Below are 20,908 nucleotides of genomic sequence, written 5' to 3'. Positions count from 1 at the left end.
GGTGCTGGTGCCACATAAAAAACATCCAGTACACTCTTTGGAGTGATTGGTGTTAGGAAGGGCATCCAGCTGTAGAAACTAAACCAGAACAGACAATGAAGCATGATAGCATGGAAAACAGATGTTAAATGATGATATATATATATATATATATATATCGTGGCCATTGCCAGTACCGTGTGGCTGGCCCTTGTGCCGGTGGCACGTAAAAGCACCCACTACACTCTCGGAGTGGTTGGCGTTAGGAAGGGTATCTAGTTGTAGAAACTCTGCCCAATCAGATTGGAGTCTGGCGCAGCCTTCTGGCTTGCCAGTCCTCAGTCAAATCATCCAACCCATGCTAGCATGGAAAGTGGACGTTAAACGATGATGATGATGATATGATGATTAGCATTTAAACTGGCTATATCTGGCCCAAATACACTACCTGATATGCTCAAACTGGCCATATCCAGTCGCTCACACCTAACGTACAATGTCATTCTAAAAATAAACAATCATGCCATTGAAATCTCGAAGCTAAAGATAATGCATGATTAATTCAAAAGGGTTAACAATGTATGTTTCAAACAAGTATTTGTTGGTAGATATACAAAACCAACACGCAAGTCTATGTTGGTGTAGAAGTTGACCTACTTTTTTGGCTGCAAAATTCAACTTCTGTGCTTGAAAATACATTAGAAAGTGACAGCTCAACATTAAGTAAATAGACTTTCTAGTTTCGTATCCAGCAAAATACACACACACACACACACACACACACATACACACATATGCATCTAATGAAGCTTTGTTATTGTTTTGAAGCTAATGGAAATTTTATGTAATATATTGTTTGATTTTAGTGCTTATCTGGCAGTTCTGATGGTACAATTCGGCTATGGTCAATTGGGCAGCAGGTGTGTATGGCCACATTCCGGGTCCATAATGAAGGAGTGTGGGCGTTGCAGGTTAGTTTTTTTTTCTTTCCCCCCTTTTTCAGTTTTTATTTAAACCAATTCAGTTGAAATATGGCATTCTAAAAGATAGATTTAATAATTTTGCTTAATTTTCATTTACAAATGTTTTCTTATTTGACAATAATGTGAGAATTACTTATAAAAATAATAAGACACTTCTAGGTTGTACTAACCATTATGAGTTCAGTGTTGGGATATGGTGTTGTTCTCTACCATGTGTAACCTGCAATCATAGCCAGTTCAAGTTTTGTGACTGTGTGGTAAGAAGCTTCCTTCCCAACCACATGGTTCCAGGTTCAGTCCCACTGTGTGGCACCTTAAGCATGTGTCTTTTGCTAATGCCTCAGGCTGACCAAAGCCTTGTGAGTTGATTTGGTAGTCGGAAATTGAAAGAAGCCCATTGCATGTGTGTGTGTGTGTTGGTCCCACTACTATCACTTGACAATTGATGTTTGTGTGTTCACGTCTCCACAACGTAATGGTTCAGTCACAGAGAATGATAAAATAAATACTAAGCTTACAAAAAATAAATCCTGGGGTCGATTTCTTCAACAAAAAAACCCTTTAAAGCGGTGCTCCAGCATGGCTACAGTCAAATGACTGAATCTAATAAAAGAATATATTTTTAAATATATATATAGGTGCAGGCGTGGCTGTGTGGTAAGAACCTCATGGTTCCAGGATCAGCTTCAGTGCGTGGCACCTTAGGCATGTGTCTTCTATTATATCCTTGCTTGAGCAGACCAAAGCCCTGTGAGTGCTTTTGGCCGACAGAAACTGTAAGAAACCCATCATACAAATGTGTGTTTGTGTGTGTGTGTGTGTGTATATATATATATATATATATATATATATATATATATATATAAAAACATTTTTACCTTAACTATGTCATGAAATGTTCAACTACCCATAAACTGCTGCATAAATAACCACAATGTAGTTAGCCCTGAATGAGCAAACTTGTGAGCACAGATATTCTAACCATAATCGTCCTTCCTGTCTTGGGCACTGCACATCTAAGACTGCATTATCTAATGTGTGCCTTCCTTTCTAAGACATAGAGTGCAGTTTCAGTGAAGTGCGTTGTTTCTAGCAGTTCAAACCACCAAATAGAGGTTGGTTTATGTTTTAGTGTTTGGATGAAGATGTTCCTGTTTCCCTCTTGTTTATTTCTGGAAATAGAGACTTAAAATATTTTATTATAAGAAGTTTAGTTAGAAAAATCATTGATTCAGGCAACATTGAAATTTGCTTCTCTCTTTCCGCAGGCTAATGAATCGTTTTCAGTTGTGTACTCTGCTGGCAGAGACAGACGTGTATGGGCTACAGATATAAGGGACCCTGAATATCGGACATTGATATGTGAAGAAAAAGCTCCTGTATTAAAGGTAAATTGACGTAATATATGTTTTCACAACACAAACCATTAACAAAGTTTCTTTATGCTTGCTTCACCTGATGTAATGGCCAAATCACCTTTAATCCTTTACCATTCAAACTGGCCGTATCTGGCTCAAATATTCCCCATTTTATGTTCAAAGTAGTCAGATCCAGCCTCTCACACCTGCCCTACAATGTCATTCTAAAAATAAACAATCACATCATCGAAATCAAAGCTAAGAGATAAGGCATGATTAATTCCAAAACAATGTGAATAAATAAGCATTACATTTGCCTGAATAATCTGTATACTAAAGGGTTAACTAAACTTGCCCTTTCACCATTCACACCTGCTTCCCACATTAGCATGGTCTAGATGGATTGCTATGATCCAAGTCATTTAATTGGGAACCACTACTCTTATTAGGTGGGTTGGAGGGTCATGTCTTGCTTGTGCATTTCATTTTTGGCTTGATTTCTATGACTGGATGCTATTCCTGTCACCAACCACTTAAAAGATAGTTCTCAACACGTTTTACTGTGGCATCAACACTAGAGAGGATGTCATGTCCTTGACAAGATGGGACTAAAAGGACCTTTTGAACCTATGCTTTCTTTACTTGCACACCAAACACTTTTCAGATTGTACTAGATGTATTTTTACTATGGTATTAGCACAAGAAATTTTGCCTTGCATACCATGAGAGCAAAGTATGCTCATGACTCTCACACAAATATGTTTACTCAAGACAGTATGTCCAAGAGAGAAAATATTGATAGAACTGGGATGAGTGTACAAAGAACGCAAGAGTGTAATTGTCAAAATAGTGATTGTAATGAGAGGAAGAAACAATCGTTCATGACTGACTGTACTGAGAGAGTGAAAAGTAAAGTGTATTGGGTATATTTACATCTGGTGCAGCCTCTTATACATGAGCTTATGATGGGCAACAGCAGTAGAGTGATGAGGATGGTTGTTGGGAAAATGAATGCAGATGGGTTTCACACTTGATCTTAATTCTTATGACTACAAACTTATGGTTAACTTGCACTGACCTCCAGAATGCTGATATTACAATTTAGCTTGACTCTGATTCAGACTCACCAAAAAGGAAAGACAAGTGAAAAATCAGTTTGTCATTTTGTCAACCAATATGTTTGGTGTTTATCTTGGAGTTCCTCTCCTTTGTTATCGTAATTTTCTTACATTTGCTTTTTTCCTGCTTGTATGGGTTGAACAAGGTTTCTTTGAGGGAGAATTCTACAAACAGATACTCTTCATGTGTACTGGGTGCTTTTTATGTGGCACTAACACCAGCAAAGTTACCAAGTAACTTACAAGACGCTTCAGCTGAGGTGGGGGTGGGAGTATTGAGGGAGGTGGCTTTGTGCCAAGTGACGAGGGGGTTAGAGTATGATACTAGGACAGAACCTGGTAACTTGCGGCAGAGGCGATGCATGGTTGCCCCAGCTGTGAAAAGAGAAAGAGAGAGAAAATGTTGAAGACGAAGTGTCAGATATACCCACAAATTACAAGGTACTCAAGATTGGATAAGATGAGTGGGTAGGTAAGTTTGCAAGGATGTGAAAGGAGAGTGGGAGATGGGAATGCAGTGAGTGAACACATGTGGTGTGGAGAAGGGTATTAGGAAGATATGTTGTGGTGGAAGAGAGAGAGAGAGATTCATTGGACAGATTTTGTGCAGGTAAGTTTGCAAGAGTGCAGAAGGAAATTGGGAGGTAGAGATGTGGAGAATAAAGTTAGGAAGTTTTCATTTGATTGGTATTGGAGAATGAATTTTGACTAATCACCCGGTGTTTACAATGTAATGAACACCTACATAAAGTGACTAACAGAAACAGCATTCTTCTACTGTGTAAAAAAATGTCATCATCATCATCATCGTTTAACGTCCATTTTCCATGCTGGCATGGGTTGGAGAGTTTGACTGAGGTCAGGAGAGCCAGCAGCTGCACCAGGCTCCAATCTAATCTGGCAATGTTTCTACAGCTGGATGCTCTTCCTAACACCAAGAGTGTAGTGGGTGCTTTTTATGTGCCACCAGCACAGGAGCCAGTCAGGCGGGCCTGGCATTGGTCAAGTTCAGATAGTGTTTTTTTCATGTCACTGGCATGGGAGCCAGTCAGGGGGCATTGGTATCGGCCACATTCAGATGGTGTGTCTTACGTGCCACCGGCATGGGAGCCAGTCAGGCATATTATTATTATTAAGGTAGCATGCCTGGCAAAATGCGTAGCAGCATTTCATCCATCTTTACATTCTGAGCTCAAATTCTGTCGAGGTTGACTTTTCCTTTAATCCTTTTGGGTTCGTAAAATAAGTATCAGTTGGATGTAATCGACTTAACCTGCCTTCAAACTTGCTGACCTTGTGTCAAAATTTGAAATCATTATTATTACCTCCGCCTTAGCGAAGGCAGAGGTATTGTTTTCAGTTGTGTTTGTTTGTTTGTCCGTGGACAAGATATCTCAAGAACCGCTGGATGGAATAGGATGAAACTTTCAGGGCTGTTTGGCCTTGCGACTGGCACAAACTGATTAGATTTTGAGATCGATCTGGTACCGGACAAGGATTCTGGATTATTTTTCCGGTTTTTTACTTAATTTTTGAGAGTGGTCTGGTTCATTATTAGTATTCTCATTTGTGAGAGCAGTCGAGTTTATTTCAGATATTCTCATTTTAAAAATCATGTCTGGCTAATCATTGAAAGGACTTTTGTGTTGCCTTGGCAGAGGTTTGCACTCTCTGAGTGCTCTTGTTATTATTATCATCTTCTTTGTTTTTTGTGGTTCCCCAGAACCTGTGTTTTTCAATCATTCTGTACAAAGTAAGCTTCGCATAAATTAGCTACATTTTTTGATAACCCTTTGCTTTAAAATATTTCTATTTTGTTTCTATTTAATCTTATAGCTTGAACTATCTCAAACAGATAACCAGCAATCTTTATGGGTTGCAACAACAGATTCTTCCATTTGTAACTGGGTAAGTCTTAAAATTCATGTGTGCAGTTGTTGTTATTATCCTCATCATTATTATTGAGGTAGTAAGCTGGCAGAATCGTTAGCTCTCTGGACAAAATGGGTAGTAGCAGTTTGTGCGTCTTGATATTCTGAGTTCAAATTCTTCCAAGGTTGACTTTGCCTTTCATCTTTTGGGGCAGGTCAATAAATAAGGTATCGGTGAAATACTAGGGCTGATAAAATCAGTTAACCTCCTCACCCAAATTTCAGGCTTTGAACCTTTATTAAAAGAAAGAATTATTATTATTATTATTAATTCTCATAGTAATGGTGGGGATGATGATAGTATCCATCTTTCATGCCATCTTAGTTGAACCAGATAGGCATGCTTCATTTTCAGCTTGTTTACTATAGCTGGATGTCCTTCCTAACATCAACCACTCTACATAGTGTACTGGATACATTTTACCTTGTCACCTTCGCTACAGAGGCTGTCATGTCCTCAACATAACTAAATGGTCCTCTTAATATTAAGTTCACGTCGCTCATTTGCTAACCCTTTTCCAGAGTGTATTGGGTGCATTTCTTTGTGCACCAGCACCAGTGGGGTTGCTTTATATCTTAATATTAAAGGAATGAATAAGCTACTTGTTCTGGGGAAAACATTTAGTTCCTTGTATACAGCTTCCACAACTGTGTAATTATTCTAAGGGACTTCATATATCTCTATATGGATCTTCTGGAGACCTTTCCTTTAGTTAGCTGAATTAAGCTAATATAATATTAAGAATGCTAATGGGATTTTGAATACTTTATGGGGATATTTGATTTTTTTTCCTTTTAATCTATTTAATGTCAAATGATAAATGTTTACGTGTTGCAGCCAATCAAGTCTCGAAACTCAAGGTGCTCAGGTGATTACGAAAATGAAAAGACAGTCCCTATGTGTACGCAACCAGATTTTACTATCAAAGGTAAGTGTATTTTGTCTTTAGTTCAGTCACATACATGATTTATCGTTTCTTATTTATTTTAGTGAAGGTGCATAGCTAAGTGGTTAAGGTATTCAGCTAACAATCGTGCGGTGTTGAGTTTGAGTTTGATTCCCGTCAGCGTGTTGTGTTCTTGAGCAAAGACGCTTTATTTCACATTGCTCCAGTCCACTCAACTGACAAAAATGAGTTGTGGTTGTATATGTATTTCAAAGGGCCAGCCTCGTTACATTTTGTGTCACACTGAATCACTTTGAGAACTACTTTAAGGGTATGCATGTCGGGAGTACTCAGCCATTAATTTCAGAAGTAGGCTGTTCATTCATCAGATCAACTGGAACCCTTGTTCAATGTAGACAGAATATCAGATATCTCAGATAAATCTGGTGGTAGTAATGACAATCAGGATCAGTGGTCTTCAACCAGGGTCCTTGTTGTAAGTGCTAATGTATTAATTTTTATTTTTTTTAAATGTTCTTAAATATTTAGCTGCTATAAAGTCGATGGAAACAGTCAACCCCTTTTGCTGGCAGACTGATATTTTGATCAGCAATTGTACTTACTGAACAACATTTTGGTCATTTGCGACATAGCTCAATGTAAAAAATACTCTCCTTTTGAACCTTGAATGTATCAAAGCATCGCAAGAGGGCCCTACTACATGCATTCTTCCAGAACTTCCATGATTTGCATGTCAAAACATATTTAGAATTATATATTTATAGATATACATGCTCAAAAGCAACATGGCAGCATCCAGTGGTTCACATTGCTTTGTTCACAAAAAGTGGTCTTTGTTCAATGTAGACAGAATATCAGATGTCTCAGATAAATCTGGTGGTAGTAATGACAGTCAGGATCAGTGGTCTTCAACCAGGGTCCATGTAAAATTTTGTTTGGTAAAATTTAAGTGCAATAAATCGGTTATACTTCTACAATACCCAAAATATTAAAAAAAAATTTTTATATCTTTCTGCTATTGATTGTTGCTGGGCCTTCATTTTGGGATTATCTTGTGACCGAAATCAATAAATATTTCACCTGTTGTATTGGGGAAAATGAGACCACTTCAATAAATGTTCCAAAATATATCTGTGACAGTCACTGATACTAGAAAAACTATGAACATTTGTCAGTTTGCCTTTGAATGTGGGATTCATATTTAAACACACTACAGAGCAGTACTGGAAAATAAATTTCCTGAAAATTATTTACTCATGCCACAAGGATTTTAAAAATAATCTTCCTGCAAAGAGGTTAAATATTTTTCAGTTCCAAGGCTTGTTTCTCCATGGTTCTAAGTTAAGATTTTGCGCTATAATTTTCTTTGCCTTATCAATCCCAAATAAATGAAAAGCAAATTCTAATATGTTGTTGGGATTTCTTCAGTCAACTATGTTCCTCTTATAAAATTTAGTATCCTTTTGGTAATCATTGTCATAAATAGAAGAGAATATGTGTAAGTTCTAAGTCCTTATTGTGTAAATTAATGAAATTACCTATTATGAACTCTTATCATCCTTATCTTGTGTCTGCTTTTTAGGCTGGCATAGATTGAAAAGGCGGTCATGTTTGTTTTAGTTCTTATTGGGAGTTACTGCCATTGTAGATTGATTGGACAACCATGTCTCATATGCGTGTGATTTTTTGACTTAGTTTCTATGGCTTTATGCTTTTCCTCTCACCAGCCACTTTACAAAATGTACTGGGTGCATTTCATCATGGTATCAACACTAGATGGGTTGTGATGTCCTTTGGTATTCTAAAGGAGTTTTCTTAACCTGATATTGCCTGAACTCATTTGCCAAACACTTTACTATATATAAACAATATTATATGTATAATTTTCTTTCATTATTCTCTTATTCTTTTACTGGTTTCAGTCGTTAGATTGTGGTTATGTTGGGGCACTACTTTCTGCAATATAGTAATTACACTGATCCTTGTACTTATTTTATTGTCCTAGAAATAATGAAAAGCGAAGTGGACCATGGCAGAATTTGAGCTTGTAATGTAAAATTATGGAATCAAATGGATGATGCCCTAATACAGTGCTCTGCATCCTTTTTTCACTTGCAGTATACTTATATTCTTAGCAAAATTCAGTGGCACAGCTGAACTAAAAATACAACTAAAAGTATAGGGGGAAAAATTATATTCATGTTAACCTACGGCACACCTAGCATCGTCTTGTGGCACACTGGTTGCAGAGCACTGCTCTAATAATACTGCCACCCATCAGCTTACAATATAATATTGAAGTATTAACTTTTTTGTTTACATAACTTAATGTTGTGAACTGGTTTATATGTAAAGGAAAAAATATTTTGAAAACCCACTTGTAGTGGGTATTTATTGGAAGTTTGAGAATACCATTTTTGTGTCAGTTTTTGGTTTGATACATAATGTACCAGCATCATATGATAATTTAAGGTTTACCTTGGTTTATATTAGCAGGATCAGAGTGACTCTCCTGTTCACTTCTGCTAAAATAGGAAAAAAAAAAGATGTTTGTGGTGATAAACTAATTAAATAAAATATCATTTCTCTCTCTCTCTCTTGTAATATGTAAAAGTAGTTTAACTCTTTAGCATTCAAACTGGCCATATCTGGCCCAAATATTCTACTTGTTTTATGTTTAAACTGGCCAGATCTGGCTTCTGCTATCTACCTGATAATGTCATAGTAAAAATAAACAATCACATCAAAATCTCAAAGCTACAAGATAACACATGATTAATTGAAAATATGAATAAATAAGCTTTACATTTGACAGATTAATCTGATTGCTAAAGGGTTATCCCTGTAGTATTCAGATTACTCTTTCAAATATAATGCTTATTTAATCACACTGTTTTAATTAATCATGTATTATCTCGTAGGGTTGAGATTTTGATGATGTGATTGTTTATTTTTAGAATGGCATTGTACAGTAAGTGTGAGAGGCTGGATCTGGATTGTTTGAATATAAAACAGGTATAATATCTAATCCTGATATGGCTGGGTTAACCCTTTCGATACCAACCCGGCTGAAACCGACTCTGGCTCTGAGTACAAATGTTTTGTTTTCATAAGTTTTGAATTAAAATCTTCCACCAAACCTTAGTCACAATTTATGTTCCTAACACTAACTGAATGATAACTAAATTATTTTACTAAATTCTTTGTTATAATTTAAGTAATTGAAAGAAACATAGAGCATCTCAAAATAAATACAGTAACGAAACGGTTAAACACTAAACGGTTGAAGGAGATACAATTATGTGAATGGGTTTACCTTTACCCTTTCCCTCCACCCATTTTTCCTCATAGCATTGCCCTTCCCTCTCTATTTCCCACCCCACTTTAGCACTTTCATGAACTTACCCACTCATTCACCTTATCCAATCCTTTGTACTACTTATATACACCACCCTGTAATTGAGGGTACACATTGACACATTCTCTTCACCATCGTCTCTCTCTCCCTCCCTCTCTCCAGTTGAGGTAACCATGTATCTCCTCTTCAGTAAGACACCTGTTTCTTCCCCTCTGTTCATACTCTAACCTCTCATCACCTGGCATAAAACCACCTCCCTTGATATTACGAGGGTCTCTGTCTTACTGGTTAATTGGTAACCTTGTTTTTGTTGGTGCCACATAGCCCCACCCCACTCCCATTCCACCTGTAAAATGGTTAACATTAGGAATGGCATCTAACTGTAGAAACCATGCCAAAGCAGGCACAAGAGCTTGGTGCAATCTTCTGGCTTTCCAGCTCCTGTCAAACCACCTGATCAATGCCAGCAAGGAAAGTGGATGTTAAATGGTGGTGGTGGTGGTGGTGGTTGTGGCAGCGGCGCTGGCGCTGTGAGGTTCTGTTTGCCCAAATGACAATTCAAAAGCGATTCTTCTTTCCTGTAATTTATGAATGGCTTTCTTATGATTATGAGAATAGTAATTATTTCTGATTTAGATACAAAGTAAATCATTTTAAGAGAAGAGGGTTGGTTGATAGACCCCCAGTAACCTGACTGATACTTTATTGACTCTAAAAGAATGAAATGCAAAGTTGATCCAGGCAGGATTTGTACTCAGGACATAATGAATTGGAACAAGTATGTCAAAGCATTTTCTTCTGATACTGTAGCCATTCTGTATTTATCAGGTTTTCATTTTATTAGCCATAAAGAAAATAATGTAACGCCCTTCCATTTATGTGTTTGTTTTGCAAGATTCTTGATCTGAAATCATGTATTGAAACAAATATTATTATAGCTGGGGATGCTCATATTTTGCCAATTAAACACATGCACTATATATTTGGTCTTCACTTCAGCTTTATTATTATTATTATTATTATTATTATTATTTTAGTCTCTTTGTCAAAGTTCTTTTGTTACACAGTCTGTGACCTTTTCAACAACTCTCTCTTCCACTTGTCTCTTCTTGTTCTACTTATTTCATTTGATATTCCTTATACTTGAAATTGTTTCATAGTTTTATGTAGGGTTTTTTTTTAGGTCTAATTGATGGGTGGGTTAATGTAAATGAAGGAAAGGTTTGGTGAGGTTAATGCAATAGTGAATTCCTTACAGTTTACTTGGAGACTTATAGAAATATGAAAGAAAGGGAAATTCTTATTTTGATGAAGAAAAGATCCTTTATGTTTAGTGTCTTGTCTTAGAGAAAGAGATGCTCTTGTGTATGGTTAGTATCAGAAAAATGAATGCATGATATTTTAAGGAGCAGGAGCTCTCAGTATAATTATGATGTGAAGCAGTACAAACTTTAAAATGCAACTTGCCATTTGAGGGAGTATTTGGTTCATAAAGGTGCTATTCAATTTACAACTTAATCCTTGGTGATGGAGTAAAAAGTTAAGGATATTGTGGAAAAGTTCTTTCTTACCATCAACATCATTTAGCATCTGTTTTCCATGCTAGCATGGGTTGGACAGTTTGACAGGATCCAACAAGCCACAGCATCGAGCTCCAACATCAGCTTTGGCATAGTTTCTACAGCTAGCTACTCTTTCTAATGCCAACCACTTACAGTGTGTACTGGGTGCTTTTTTTTTCATGTCAGAGGCACTAGTGAGGTTGTGTACTGGCAAAACAAGAAAAGAATTTTAAAAAAGTCTCTTGACTGGAGTGTTGGGGAGAATATTTGAGAGAAAGTGGCAGTTTTATACCAGGTGTTGAGAGGCTCAAGTATGAGAGAAGGGTATGGACAAGTGTCTTGCTATTGAGAAATGTGGATACCCTGCATTATAGAAGTGTGGGTGGGAGTACCTGAGAAATAAATAATATTTATGCATCATTAAAATGTAACTCATTGTAAGCACTAAGTTACTTTATGTTTATGGAAATGATCAACAGAAGTTGGAGTTATTTGGATGCCAAACAAAGAGATGATGGTGTTTATCTTGTTGCCATTGTTATGTCTATAGCCAAGATACTAACACTCAATCTTAATCCATCTGGCTGTAAATAGTTACCAAAAGGTGTTGTAAAGATGTGCTAAGCCATTGAATATTATGTTTGCTTGCAGTAATGTTTTGAACCTCTTCTCAGAGTATATAGCTTTTAGAGAGATGAACTCTACTTAGTTCACTTACCTTAAATACATCATCATCATACATCCATTTTCCATGCTGGCATGGGTTGGGCAGTTTGATAGGAGCTGTCAAGCTGGAGCTGCACCAGGCCTCAGTTGTCTCTTTACAGCATGGTTTCTACAGCTGGATGCCCTTCCCAATGCCGACCACTTTATGGAGTGTATTGAGTTCTTTTTACATGACACCAGCACCAGTGCTTTATACGTGGCTCTAGCACAGGAGCTTTATATGTTGCACCAGTGCTGGTGCTTTTTACGTGACACCAGTACCCACAAGCTTGCAAGACAAGGACCTCCCAGCTGAGAGAGTGAGTGAAACTGAGAAATTAGAGTATGATAGGGAGACAGAAGTAGCCAGGGACAATAATATCAGCATTACAGTGAGTTATGGGGTGGGGGAGGAATGACTATATTCATTGACTTTAAGTATAAGATGGAAATATTTCTCTGACTTCACTTTTAATTTTGTCTTTGTTACAACTTCAAGTATGTGAATTGTATATTTAATCTGCTCATTATTTGTCTACCATCAGGTGGAGCCAGCATACGTCAGTATTATGTTTTAAATGATAAACGACACATTATTACCAAAGATACAGATGATAGTGTTATTTTATGGGATGTTTTAACGGTAAGTCTTTATACTTCTCAGTTATTAATCTCAAGAAATATTTTGAATGATTATCAGTCCAAAATAATGCTTTATCCAGTGCTGAACAGCCATGGTAATAAATGTATGTCCTATCTTAAATCAGGGGTCAGCAAACTTTTTCTACTGCAGGCCAGATAACTGAGAGAATGACAAGTGCGGGCCACATAACCATTTTGTTCAATATAATCCTGTGAATATGCAAAAACTAAAGACAATCAACGTATTTATTCACTGAAATGTTATCTAAGAAGGTGACATTAGCAATGAGATAGTTATATCATACCCAGTGAGCACATATCCAAATCTCACAAACTAAGCAACAAAAAAGGTTAGTGAGATTTGTGAAACTGGTGTTAAGTTTTTAAGACATCATCAATATTTGCTTTAAAATTGCTGCATCATACCAAGAGAATTGCTTTCAGTTGTTCATCAGTCAACTTCATTCGATGTGCTCTGACCTTCACATACTTCATTTTTAAAAATGTTTGCTCACAGACATAAGTTGTTCCAAACACTGATGCTATACCAGAGGCAAATGAACTTGCATTGCAGGTACCCACACAAAAGGTACAGTGCGGTGACGGGCCAGTTGAACTGACCTTGCAGGTCGTAGTTTGGTGAGCCCTGTCTTAAATCATTACAATTGATTGACTAAATACATCTTTGTTATACAGGAGTGGCTGTGTGGTACTTCCCAACCTCTAAGTTCAGGGTGTCTGCATGACACCTTGGGCAAGTGTCTTCTACTATAGCTTTGGGCCAACCAATTCTTTGTGAGTGGATTTGGTAGATGGAAACTGAAAGAAGCCTATTGTACATGTGTGTATGTCTTTGTGTCTGTGTTTGTCTCCCACCACCACTTGACAGCTGTAGTTATGTCTCCATAATTGAGCAGTTTGGCAAAAGACACTGATAGAATAAGTACCAGGTTTAAAAAAAGAAGAAACAACCACTGGAGTTGATTCAATTACGCTTTTACTTGTTTCAGTGATTTCACTGAAGCCATGCTGGAGCATTGCTTTTAGTCAAATAAATCAACCCCTATTTGTAAGCCTAGTACTTATTCTATCGGTCTGTTTTGCCGACCCCTAAGCTACAGGGATGTACACACACCAACATCAGCAATAAAGGGAGAATCACCACAGACACAAATACACACACACACACACACACACACACACACACACACACACACACACACACACATATATATGTGTGTGTGTGTTAAACGATGATGATGATGATATATATATGCAACGGGCTTCTTTCAATTTCTGTCTACCAAATCCACTCATAAGGCTTTGGTCTGCCCGAGGCTATAGAAGACACCTGCCTAAGGTGCCATGCAGTGGGGCTGAACCCGGAACCGTATGGTTGGGAAGCAAGCTTCTTACCACACAGCCACTCCTGTGCCTATTTGACTAAAATTTCTTCATGGTAGTGCCCCAGCATGGCCACAGTCTAATGACTGAAACAAGTAAAAGAGAAAATCCATGAAATATTCTTTCTCAGATGGTGTGTTTAATGATCTACTGATGGTATTCTAACAAATGACAGTGGGACCATCTACTTGGTCAATTGATCTGCAAGAAACAGCAGCTAGTTTGCCCTCAATTCACATCTATACATATCATCATCATCATTGTTTTTATGTTTGCATTCTCCATGCTGTCATTGGTTGGATGAGACTTATTGATGTAATAATGTTCTGTGGCTTGATGCTCTTGTTCTTGTTGCCAACTCTTACTTGTGTTTCAAATAAGATATTTCTATTGCACTGGTCTTCCCATGTCATAGCCAACAAAACTATCAAACTACAAGGTGCATTGTCTATAAGAGACATAAATATTACATTGTCTGTCATAATAGTGTCAGTGAGAAGACATGGAAACATACACTCAAGTATTTGCAAACACACACAAATACCACTGATATAAAAACCATTTTGAGCGTGGCCGTTGCCAGTACTGCCTGACTGGCGTTCATGCGGGTGACACATAAAAGCACCCACTACACTCTCTGAGTGGTTGGCGTTAGGAAGGGCATCCAGCTGTAGAAACTCTGCCAAATCAGATTGGAGGCTGGTGTTGCCATCCGGTTTCACCAGTCCTCAGTCAAATCGTCCAACCCATGCTAGCATGGAAAGCGGACGTTAAACGATGATGATGATGAAAAAAAAGAAGGATGTATCTGATATTGTGATTTCAGGTACTTTATGTTTGAAAATGTGACAGGATGGTCATGGTCGGAATGCACTTGATAATCAATCTGAGCTAGTATATAAACACCAACAATAAATACCTGATCATTTAATCCAAAGACATTGTTCATTGTAGCTAACTATCACACTTGTATATTCAATCTAATATGCTACAACCAAGACTTTCAGGGAAGTAAAGCATGCTTTTGTTTTGTATCATCATCATCATTTAATGTCCATTCTCCATGCTGGCATGTGTTGGACAGTTTGACAGGAGCTGCATCAGGCTCCATTGTCTATTTTGGCATGGTTTCTACAGCTGGATGCCCTTCCTAATGCCAACCACATTACAGTGTACTGGGTGCTTTCTACATGGTACCAGCACCAGTGCTTTTTTTACATGGTACCAGCACAGACAGGCTCACCAAGCAAATTGAGTGTGGGTGGCTTTGTGCCATTTGAGAAATTAAAGGTATAGAATGACAAGGGTAGGTGCCTTCCTGTTGAGTAGATACATGGATATTTGTTATTTCCGTTATTTCATATTTTTATTTGAAGGCACAGACATTGTTGTGTGGTTATGAAGCTTGCTTCCTGACCATATGATCTTGGGTTCAGTCCCACTGCTTGGCAGTCTTCTATAGCTCCATAGCACTCAAGTGAGTGGGTTTGGTAGACAGAAACTGAAAGAAGGCGGCGAGCTGGCAGAAACCTTAGCGTGCCGGGCAAAATGCTTAGCGGTATTTCGTCTGCCACTGCGTTCTGAGTTCAAATTCCGCCGAGGTCGACTTTGCCTTTCATCCTTTCGGGGTCGATAAATTAAGTACCAGTTACGCACTGGGGTCGATATAATCGACTTAATCCGTTTGTCTGTTCTTGTTTGTCCCCTCTGTGTGTAGCCCCTTGTGGGCAGTAAAGAAATAGGTATTTCGTCTGCTGTTACGTTCTGAGTTCACGTTCCGCCGAGGTCGACTTTGCCTTTCATCCTTTCGGGGTCGATGAATTAATAAGTACCAGTTACACACTGGGGTCAATGTAATTGACTTGATCCCTTTGTCTGTCCTTGTTTGTCCCCTCTATGTTTAGCCCCTTGTGAGCAATAAAGAAATAAGAAACTGAAAGATGCCTGGTGTTGGTATGTTTGCGGCCCCCCGTAACTTAGCAGTGCATCAAAAGAGACCAATGAAACAGGTACCAGTACTGGCTACAATCTGATAACCGAAACAAAAGATCAGACAACTAACTCATATTGTCCTGATAGATCATCATCATCATTGTAAAGTTCACTTTTCTTCCCATGCTTGCACGGGTTGGATGCAATTCGTGCATACAGATTTTCTATGGTCAGTTACCCTTCCTGCTACCAACTCTCACCTGTTTCTAACTAAGTTAATATTTCCCAAAGCCTGACGTGTTTCCACACATGCATGCATGCATGCATTTAATCACACACACACACACACACTCTCTCTATCTCTCTCTCTCTCTCTCTCTCTTTTTCTCTCTTTCTCTCTCTCTCCAGCGGTGCTAATGTACCATCTTGAAGAATTGTAGCCGAATGACTCGACTTCAAAGCCTGGTTCTTATTTTATTGGTGCCTTTTGCTGAACCGTTAAGTTACAGAGATGTAAACACACTAACACTAGTTGTTAAGTAAAGTAGTAGAAGTGGGACAAACAGACTCACATATATTTATAAATATACGACACACATATTTATATATATATGTATAAATGACACATGAAATGTTTCGAGCGGGATCGTTGCCAGTGCCCATAGACTGGCTCATGTGCGGGAGACACATGAAATCTTTCGAGCGGGATCGATGCCAGTGCCCCTGGACTGGCTCATGTGCGGGCGACACATGAAATCTTTCGAGCGAGATCGTTGCCGGTGCCCCTGGGCCGGCTTGCGTGTGACACATGAGGTTTTTCGTGCGAGTTCGTTGCCAGTGCCCATGGACTGGCTCTTGTGCGAGTGACACATAAAAGACACCATTTCGAGTGTGGCCATTTTCGTGCGGGTGACACATAAAAGCACCCACTACACTCTCTGAGTGGTTGGCGTTAGGAAGGGCATCCAGCTGTAGAAACTCTGCCAAATTAGATTGGAGCCTGGTGTTGCCATCCGGTTTCACCAGTCTTCAGTCAAATCGTCCAACCCATGCTAGCATGGAAGGCGGACGTTAAACGATGATGATGATGATACGACAGGCTTCTTTCAGTTTCTGTCTACCAAATCCACTCACCAGGCTATAGTCAGCTCGAGACTATAATAGAGGACACTTGCCCTGAGTGATATGGTGTGAGACTGAACCTGGAACCATGTATTTGGGAAGCAAGATTCTTACCACACAGCTATGCCTGCACATGTTTTTTATCATCCACTTTACCATGCTTGTATGGACCAGATAGAATTCATTGAGGAAGATTTTCTATGGCAAGACACCCTACCTGTTGCCAACCTTCACCTGTATCTAAGCAAAGTAATACTGTCTCATGGTCAGATATGTAGGCAAACTTTAAGGATGTAAATTATGTTGTATTGACAATCTATATAAATGTATAATCAGGTTATAAAATATGTCTCTTCATTTTAGGCTCGGAAAGTAGAAGAATTAGGAAAAGCTGATTTAGAAGAAGAATATAAAAAAAGGTTCAAAATGGTTTATGTACCAAACTGGTTTTCAGTAGATCTTAAAACAGGGGTGAGTTTCTCTTCTTTTTTTCTTTTCATTTTTATTTTTGTTAGAGCTGTATAATATTGTCTGCGATTGCATGCTAACAGTTTTCAATGTTTTTATTTAATGATATTGGACCTTAATCTGTGAAATCATTTAATAAAGTTTTCTTCTATAAGTTAAAAAGAAACTTTTCTTTTCACTTTACAATTTTTTTTGTTATAAATCTAATAAACCCAGCCAAAATATAGTTATGAAGATCATACGAAAATAACTTAAATATTGCTACAAAAAGGCTTGTCAGTGAATATTTTTCAATAAATAACATTTTATCATGATACATGTCTGATAAGGTTGTTGTGTTTTATCTCCTAGTTAATTCAGTTAAATCTATTTGTTCTTCTGTCTCATCTTGGTGGCTGCTTTTCCTTATTTGACTTGAAGCAGTAATTTTCATTTCTCTGTGCAAAATAAGACTGGTTTGTACATGAACAACTATTAAACAGATAGTGACAATCATATTTTAAACTAGATATTTTAATGTATTTAATGTCAGCTAATAACTTAAGTTATAGTACAAACAAAAATGTTTTTCTTCAGTGTTAGATATTGCTTAAAAGTTTATGGGTTTCAATATTCTCTTAAAATTATTTCTACATCTACATTTTTTTTTTTTTTTGCCATTACTCATAAAATCATAGCTTAACATCCCTTGGTACTTAAATTCTAGACTAGTTTACTGATTGTGTTTAACTGTGTTTTGTGAAACCTTGGTGAAGATTATTTCTTATAGCTGTTTATAACTTACTCTCACTGGCTGTTTCTTAAGTCAGTATGTAATAAGAATTATTTAAATTTCTTGTATGGTATAAACAAGACGATTGATCTCAGATTGTTTCATTGAACAGTGACTGTCATATTTTGGTACTCTTGTTTCTTTCTGTTTTAATTTTTAGATACAGTAAAAATATACATTATTTATTCATTTCTAGATAAGAGGCCAGTGATCAGATTACAGGTGTGGTTGAATGCTAGATTATAGTAATAACAGAAATTTATAGAAAATTTAAATGGTGATTAAATAGCATTCTGTGTGTGTGGGTTTATTAATAAGCAAATTACAAACATAAAAACTAAACAGTATCTAAATTTTATTAAAATGAAAATTTATTGAAGTAAATAGAAAAAAAAAAGATGTTTTTAGTGTGATCTTCATACTTATCACTTTATTTTGATAACGTATTTTTATTTTTCTGTTTCCTTCTGCACATCAATGTCTAACTTTTTGTAAACTGTTGATGAGAATATGTTTTTTTTTTTAATTCCAATCTAACCTGGTTGGTTGGTGAGAATTACTTGCATGTTTGTGAACTTCTTATCCTAATATCTGGGTTTGTCTGGTGTTTATTGTATTCGCCTCTTGATTCTGTGCCAGTTGCTGATAATTCACCTGGAAGAGTCAGATTGCTTTGCTGCCTGGATGTCTTCAAAGGAGCTTGGAATTGCAACTCCTCCTGATGGACCTGATACAAAATGTAAGTGATAAACAATTCAAGAATAATAGGTGGCAAACAGTTTTATTCTTCGGTTATCTGTTGCCTTAGAGTACCTCAGCAGTCAACATTGACTTCAGTGCAGTTTTAGTTTAATTCTGCATGCAAATAAATTTCTAATTTTATCTAATAGCTTTATAATCTTTTCTTTTGTTTAAACAAATTTTTGAAAATTTTGAATTTATTTTATTTAATCGCTTTGTTTATTTATCACAAATATCTTACGATTCATATAAACTTAGAATTGAAACTCCTCAGTGGTTCTTGTTCAGAAAAACAGCTGAAATTGCATAATTAAAATATTTACTTTCTTACACCTTCTGAAGCCTTACTGTAGTGAGAAAAAAGTGTAATATTTAGAAGTTACTCTTAGGTGTTAAAAGAATATAAATGGTAGTTTTAGTGTAATTGTACTTTATATGCACAAGCAGTATGCTAATGTATTATATCCTGCACAAAATATCACATTATATCTTGTTTGCTTTTAACTCAGTGTGTTGAACAAAAACGGGGGATTATATTTTTCTGTTGCTTTCTTGACATTTCTCTCTATTCTTTACAGCTATCATGGAGATCAATCCACTTTATAAAGTTGTTTTCCTACCTCTGCCATACTTTTTCTGAAAATCTCTTATGTGCTGCCTTGAAAATTTATTTGGTTGTCAGCCATCATCATCTCTTACTGGAAGTTTCAATCTGTTCATAATAACTTACTTTTATCTCTAATAAGAATTACTGTGTGACATTTCTGACACAGTTAAAGATTTACTTTCTTGATAAGAATGGTAGTAGTGAAAGCCATTCTCCAGCCTGCCAAATCAAGAGATTACAAATCATGAACTTACCCACTATCTTGGGTCAGTTCAACTGAAATATTTTCCACATTATCACAGACTTCTTCGCTTCAGAAATATTACTATTACTTCAACCTCTGCTTGCAATATTTGGTCACTAGATTATTTCTTTTGTTGTGGTGGTAGTAGGATGATGACCCAATCATCTTTGATGAATTCTCTTTTGCTTCATTCAAGTCTCTTTTGTAAAGTTCTTGTTAATTATATTCTCCAGCTCTATCAGTTTCCCTTCATTTATTCTTTGATGATCATAAACTGCCTATTGTTTAGCAGTAATCTATGATTACTTCCTTAGATAGTGTTTGCCAAGGATCCCATTGGTTGTCGAAGGTGGAGGTTATACCAAGGATCAACAACATGTTGGCTTGTCCTCAATTGTTACTCGGAAGATTTCTAACTCTTGAAAGTTTCCTCTGCCCTACATGGTCAGATTTGACTTCCATGAACTCAGCAATATTCTTACAGTGTTGATGTCTCAGTATCTGCCCCAAACTGGTAACTGAGAGACCCTTAATGCTGGTAGAAATATCTAACTTTACATTCAAATCCTATCAGACTTGCTCAGTGTGGATGTTATTCTGTATAGAAGATTCACTGGAGATAACTATATAGTTGAAGCTATTTTCTCATTCTTAATGAACTGAACACTTCAGTTTACATTTAATACAAGAACTTTTCTATTAACAGCTGCAGTAATGATAGGGTTAAACCATATTCAATTATTTCAAAATTTTGTGTATGTATGTGTGTATAAGAGAAGCCACTACAATCTATATTTTATTCTGTATATTATATATCATCATCATCATCATCATCATCATTTAACGTCCGCTTTCCATATATATATATATATCATTTGGGTGTGGATGGCATTAGATCTTGAAGTACACCTGAAGCTATAAATAATAGCTTGTAAACTTTGGTTTACAAGGTGTTTTGAACCATTCTTTACACATTATTTATAGCTTTATGCATGTTTAAAACCCACTGTTCCAAGAAAGAATTATTTCATATTTTCTTGAATGTTTATAAATTCTTATGATGTCAATAATATA

At 36.9% G+C, this 20,908-nt stretch overlaps 1 protein-coding gene across 2 annotated transcripts in view; it reads left to right on the top strand.

Annotated features, from left to right (window-relative positions):
- The window catches only part of LOC106880026 (WD repeat-containing protein 48), a 143,678-nt gene that overhangs the window by 87,565 nt on the left and 35,205 nt on the right, over positions 1-20,908 (top strand). For both annotated transcript variants that reach the window (XM_052971222.1, XM_052971221.1), the window contains exons 7-13: positions 846-950; positions 2,231-2,350; positions 5,275-5,346; positions 6,208-6,298; positions 12,448-12,545; positions 17,366-17,473; positions 18,882-18,981. In XM_052971222.1, the coding sequence (XP_052827182.1) occupies positions 846-950; positions 2,231-2,350; positions 5,275-5,346; positions 6,208-6,298; positions 12,448-12,545; positions 17,366-17,473; positions 18,882-18,981 (694 nt within the window). The remainder of the gene's footprint in view (positions 1-845; positions 951-2,230; positions 2,351-5,274; positions 5,347-6,207; positions 6,299-12,447; positions 12,546-17,365; positions 17,474-18,881; positions 18,982-20,908) is intronic.

This window comes from Octopus bimaculoides, chromosome 10 (assembly GCF_001194135.2).
Source record: "Octopus bimaculoides isolate UCB-OBI-ISO-001 chromosome 10, ASM119413v2, whole genome shotgun sequence".
NCBI lineage: Eukaryota > Metazoa > Mollusca > Cephalopoda > Octopoda > Octopodidae > Octopus > Octopus bimaculoides.
The sequence above is the reverse complement of the archived record's forward strand: the minus strand, read 5'-3'. Positions and strand labels throughout refer to the sequence as shown.